Consider the following 5841-nt stretch of genomic DNA (forward strand, 5'->3'; position numbering starts at 1 on the left):
CAAACCACCACAAAACAACCACCCCAAACACAAACAAACCACCACAAAACAACCACCCCAAACACAAACAAACCACCACAAAACAACCACCCCAAACACAAACAAACCACCACAAAACAACCACCCCAAACACAAACAAACCACCACAAAACAACCACCCCAAACACAAACAAACCACCACAAAACCACCACCCCAAACACAAACAAACCACCACAAAACCACCACCCCAAACACAAACAAACCACCACAAAACAACCACCCCAAACACAAACAAACCACCACAAAACAACCACCCCAAACACAAACAAACCACCACAAAACAACCACCCCAAACACAAACAAACCACCACAAAACAACCACCCCAAACACAAACAAACCACCACAAAACAACCACCCCAAACACAAACAAACCACCACAAAACCACCACCCCAAACCCAAACCAACCACCACAAACAACCACCCCAAACACAAACAAACCACCACAAAACCACCACCCCAAACACAAACAAACCACCACAAAACCACCACCCCAAACACAAACAAACCACCACAAAACAACCACCCCAAACACAAACAAACCACCACAAAACCACCACCCCAAACACAAACAAACCACCACAAAATCAACGCCCCTAAACACAAACATACAAACCACAAAATTAACAAACAAACCACAAAATTAACACCCAAAACACAAACAAACCAAACCACAAAACCACCACCCCAAACACAACCAAACCACCACCAAAAACAACCAAGTTACCCCTAAAACCCCACCCTCGATCCAGAACCAGCTATACCAGAGGGAAAACACCTCCCTTCTCCCCTCTCTTCTCTCTCTCCCCTCAGTCGAAATTCTTCCCTCAATGGTATATCCTCCGGGTGCCCAAACAGTGCCCGGACGCTCGCCAGCCGCTCGCCCCCCCTGAGGTCGCCTACCCGTCCTTCCTCGGCCGCCCCGCCCTATAGGCTGGATTCGCCACCTGGGTAAGAGAGAAGGTTTTTTATTTTTTTTTATTTTTTTTTATTTTCATTATTATTATTATTATTATTATTATTATTTGTATGTAATTGGATGTAGTTTTGATGTTGGTTTATGATTTGTTTTTTTTATGAAGATGATGTGGTATGTATATATATATTTTTCTGTATTTTTTTCTATGTAATTGAGAGTTGTTTGGTATCAAAGTTGTTTTCTTGGAATAATATTGTCATAAAAAATATTTATGTGAATTAATTCGAAACAGTCGTAGAACGAGACTTAATCAGTTTTTTTTTCAGTATTAATTAATGTATACATATATATATATATATATATATATATATATATATATATATATATATATTATATATATATACATATATATACATATATATTATTATTATTATCATTAATTCACAAAAACTTGATTGTATCGTAAAGCCGAGTAAGCTAATATACTATATCCGAAACCCCTTTATTTTCTTATTTTTTTCTTTCAATTAACGGGATAAATCATCATAGTCTTCCCCCCCCCCCACCCACCCAAGAAAAAAATAATAATAAAATAAATAATCTTAATTTTTTATGATTTTCTCATTCATTAATTTTCATCTTTTACGTGTATATACGTATATATATATATATATATACATACATATATATATATATATATATATATATATATATATATATACATATATATATATATATATATATATATATATATTCATATATATACATATATATATGTATATATATATATATATATATTTACATATACATATTTATATATATATATATATATAAATCCCCCCCCCCCAAAAAAAAAAAGGTAAATAAAAATAAAATAATAACAATAATAACAACAATAACAATACATCCACTATCTCGTCATTAACACACGCCCATTCCTCGCCCATCTCAGCGGCACGCCCACGTCACGCATGGACCAGGGCTTCCTAGACATGTCAGAGGAACTCCGCGCCCTCGCAGACGACGCCCACAACCATCGCCCGCAAGCCCGACATTCGAGACGCCCACCCTCAGCCCACGCCCGCACTCCAAGCCCGACGAAACGCCCATCCACCGATGAGGATGAATATAGTTGAGGAAAAGAGTTGGATTTTTTTTTTTTTTTTTTTTTTTTTTTTTTTTTTTTTTTAGGAAGTTTGAAGGTTTTACGTTTGAAGTTTTTTTTGTTTTTTGAAGTTTTAAGTTTCTGTGTTTGATTTTTTTTTATGTTTTTTTACGTTTAGGTTTTCCCGTTTTATGGATTTTTTTTTAAGTAAGTTTTAGAGGAAGAGGAAGTTTTATTTAAGGAGAAACGAGAAATGAAATGAATCGGTGATATATATATATATATATATATATATATATATATATATATATATATATATATAAATATATATATATATATATATATATATATATATATATGTATGTATGTATGTATTTGCATATAAATATATGTGTGAGTGTGTGTTTCATGTATATATATGTATATATACACATAGATACGCATACACACATACATACATATATAATTCATATGAAAGATTAAACCGTGAGATGTACAGTCCATGCCACCTTCACAAAACAAATAGTTTAAATTTACACCTGCCCTCCAATTTCCTCTAGCATTTTCCTTCATTCATAAACTTAAGTATACACGCAAATCTTAAGTTTACCGAGAGAAACAATAACCAAAGTCATCAATACCAATTACTGAATGAATAAGCTTAGAGTATTCACTAAGTTAAAAGCTTACAGTGACTCAATATTAACCGTTTTTTTTTTTTCTTCTTCAAGGGAAAAAAAAATGTCATTAATACTCCTTTGATTTTTATTTTTTTTATTTTTAGCTCTTAGTCTATTTATGTAAGTGTGTTTCTCTATCTATCTGTATGTTTCTATCTCCTTATCAGTCCATATGTGTTTATCTATATATATATATATAATTTCCTTATATTCACGTGTTATTTTATAAAAAACAATTATCATTATTATCCTCCCCTCATCAAACATTACAAAAAAATAAAAGAAATTAAGACTAGAATATCCTAATAACATCCCATATTAACAACAGTTTTTGTACAAGAAGAAATTACAAATTTATTCAAGTTTTCTTCGGAAATTTCCATAACCGCCATTGGCCTTGCTAACCTTAAGCTTCCTACATTAATATAGCTCTACATCTTTCTTTATATATTTCTAATGTAGTCCAACTTCCTTGTATCAGGCGTGAAATAAAATAAAGTTAGGAATGATATATTAGTAGGAAGTGTCAGTGTCTTCATTGTTATATATGAGCATTGTCATTTTACTGAAAACTTTCACAAATTTTTTTTTTGAAAATTGTGTTTCGCTTTACGATAGCTTGTTAGCTCGTTATGTTATTCCTTTTTAAGTACTTTAGGGATGATTAATTGTTCTTAATCGCAATATCTTGATCACTTTAAATAAACACTTTAATGTATTATTAAAGCACAAGTTTTTTATGCCTCTCTTTTCTTTCTTTCCTTCATTACTCTCTCGCTCTCTCTCTTTCCCTCTCCCTCTCACTCTCATTTAGATTCTCCGTCCCTCCCCCTCCGCCCTCTCTCTTTCTCTCCTTCTCCCTCCTCCTATCCCCCTCCTCCTATCTCTCTCTCTCTCTCTCTCTCTCCCTCTCCCTCTCTTTTAGATTCTCCCTCCCTCCCCCTCCGCCCTCTCTCTCTCTCTCTCTCTCTCTCTCTCTCTCTCTCTCTCTCTCTCTCTCTCTCTCTCTCTCTCTCTCTCTCTCTCTCTCTCTCTCTCTCTCTCTCTCTCTCTCTCTCTCTCTCTCTCTCTCTCTCCTCTCTCGCTCTCTCTCTCTCTCTCTCTCTCTCTCTCTCTCTCTCTCTCCACATCTCTCGCTCTCTCTCACTCTCTCCTCCCTCCCTCCCTCTCTCTCTCATCCCTCTTCTCCCACAACTTTATTTTCCATTCACGTTCTCCAGAACTTCTCACATTCCCATGGGCATATATGTGCATTCTTTCGTTTGCCTAACCACTCCAGTAACGCAAACGAACATAATGCGCTATGCTCTATCTAAAATGCCCTAAGGTACCTGTCAATGCGTTAGATCTAATGCCCTCGAAATGGTAGCTATGCAAATTAAGCCTCTGGTAGTAAATAGCAGATAGCAAAACGTATATTTCATCGTAAAAATTCGCGTTTTTTAAAATTAGGTTAACCGGAGCTCTTGAACTCAGGAAACCCATACGCCATCTTCATCTATTGTATATTCATGTATGTCCTCGCCTTTTTTTTTTTTTTTTTTTTTTTTTTTTTTAATCCTTCTGACTTATTTCAGCGTCTCTCCGGGAACTGAAAATGTCTTTGAGATTAAGATTTGTCTTTTAGGATCTGTGGCTGGTCTTGGACTTTCCGATAGGGGGGAGGGGGATGGGGTGGGAGGGGGAGGGGGTTAAAAAAAGGCGCCAAACATCAAAGGTATTCTCATTATCATTGTTTTTTTTTTTTTGTCTATTTATCTAGCAATTCAGATTCATTTTCTAAGTCTTTTTGGGGCAATATGTACATAAATTAGATGGCTTCTTGAAGTATTCACATTTCTGTATATCGTATACTCTCGTCAGATTTTAGCTTATTACAAAAAATCAAGAGATATAATTACCATATATGGAAATAGTGTTGTAAACATTTCTTCCTTTGCTTGTGTTTATTGATATAAAAAAAAAAACGGTACCTAATAATGCAAATTATAGATTTAAGAACTATAAGCCTTAATAATGACTTTATATTAATTTTTCTTTTCTGTCCTCAACATGTTTTATATATATGTCATTGTAATGAAATATATGTATATACTAGGCAATTATCTGCTTTTATTAAATAAAGCGTTAAATTAAACATTTTAAATGCTTTACTCTTATAATTATATTCCTTTCCACTTCCTTAAAAGCTCAACTAATTATGCAATAGTCAACAAATACACGAGTTGGCAACGAAGGTAACCCGATGTACCTACACAGCAAACCGAATTCTTTATAATTCCCTTTATATAATCATTACCTTTATATAAGGCTGTTGGTTGAGTCGATGGGACATCAGACAAAAAAGACCTACGACTACCCATGCTAACAAAAACAAAACAAAAACAGTCGGAATAATGATTAGATGTTAGAGAGCTTTCGGAAACAGAGAGTGAGGGAGGGAATAAGCCACTCGCTCAATTTCTTGAACCCAAAAACAGCTGCTCATTGAATTATTGAACACCATTGAGTGGAAGTGGAGGGTCGCAAAATACGGAAGCACCACTTGGAAGGTCAGTACATGTTTCGACAAGTAACGAGTGATTTCATTAAATCCTATTTATAGTTCGTTAGGGAGAGAGAGAAATAGAGAAAGAGAGAGGGGGGGGGGGGGGAAGGGAAGGGAGAGAGAGAGAAGGGGGTAAGGAAAGAGAGAGAAAGAGGCGGGGTAGGTATTCAAATAAACCCCATAGACTATTTGCGCGAGGCAACTTTACCTAATAAGAGAGGTCAGATAAGGTTATTCTGCCGTGCCTTGCCTTGCAATTGAGGACAGACCTTCACTTCAGATCTCCATTCAGGATAACTTATCCTAATTTCCCTACCTTACAAAGAGGCTCACAGAAGAATATATAGTACAGTAATACAGCTGTAGCAACCCATTCACCCGGTACCGAGAACACCACGAACCGTGATACAGTTAAGACATTAACTGCGCATTAATTACTTGGTCGAAGATTCTTTGTCAACTGTCAACTGACTTCGACAACGCATACTGCTGAACACTGAACTCAACTATGCGTCTTGCAATGAAAGAATGAACTGAGATTATTCATCCC

The 5841-nt window shown here is 35.5% G+C and overlaps 1 protein-coding gene across 1 annotated transcript in view; it reads left to right on the plus strand.

The window, feature by feature from the left end:
- Positions 1–2094, plus strand: part of LOC147466717 (uncharacterized) — a 6541-nt gene extending 4447 nt beyond the window's left edge. The window contains exon 4 of the mRNA XM_086534987.1: positions 1917–2094. Within this exon, the coding sequence (XP_086391113.1) occupies positions 1917–2094 (178 nt within the window). The remainder of the gene's footprint in view (positions 1–1916) is intronic.
- Positions 2095–5841: the final 3747 nt, after the last annotated feature.

This window comes from Penaeus japonicus, unplaced genomic scaffold (assembly GCF_977035675.1).
Source record: "Penaeus japonicus unplaced genomic scaffold, GWHDUDI00000001_assembly GWHDUDI00000042, whole genome shotgun sequence".
Lineage (NCBI taxonomy): Eukaryota > Metazoa > Arthropoda > Malacostraca > Decapoda > Penaeidae > Penaeus > Penaeus japonicus.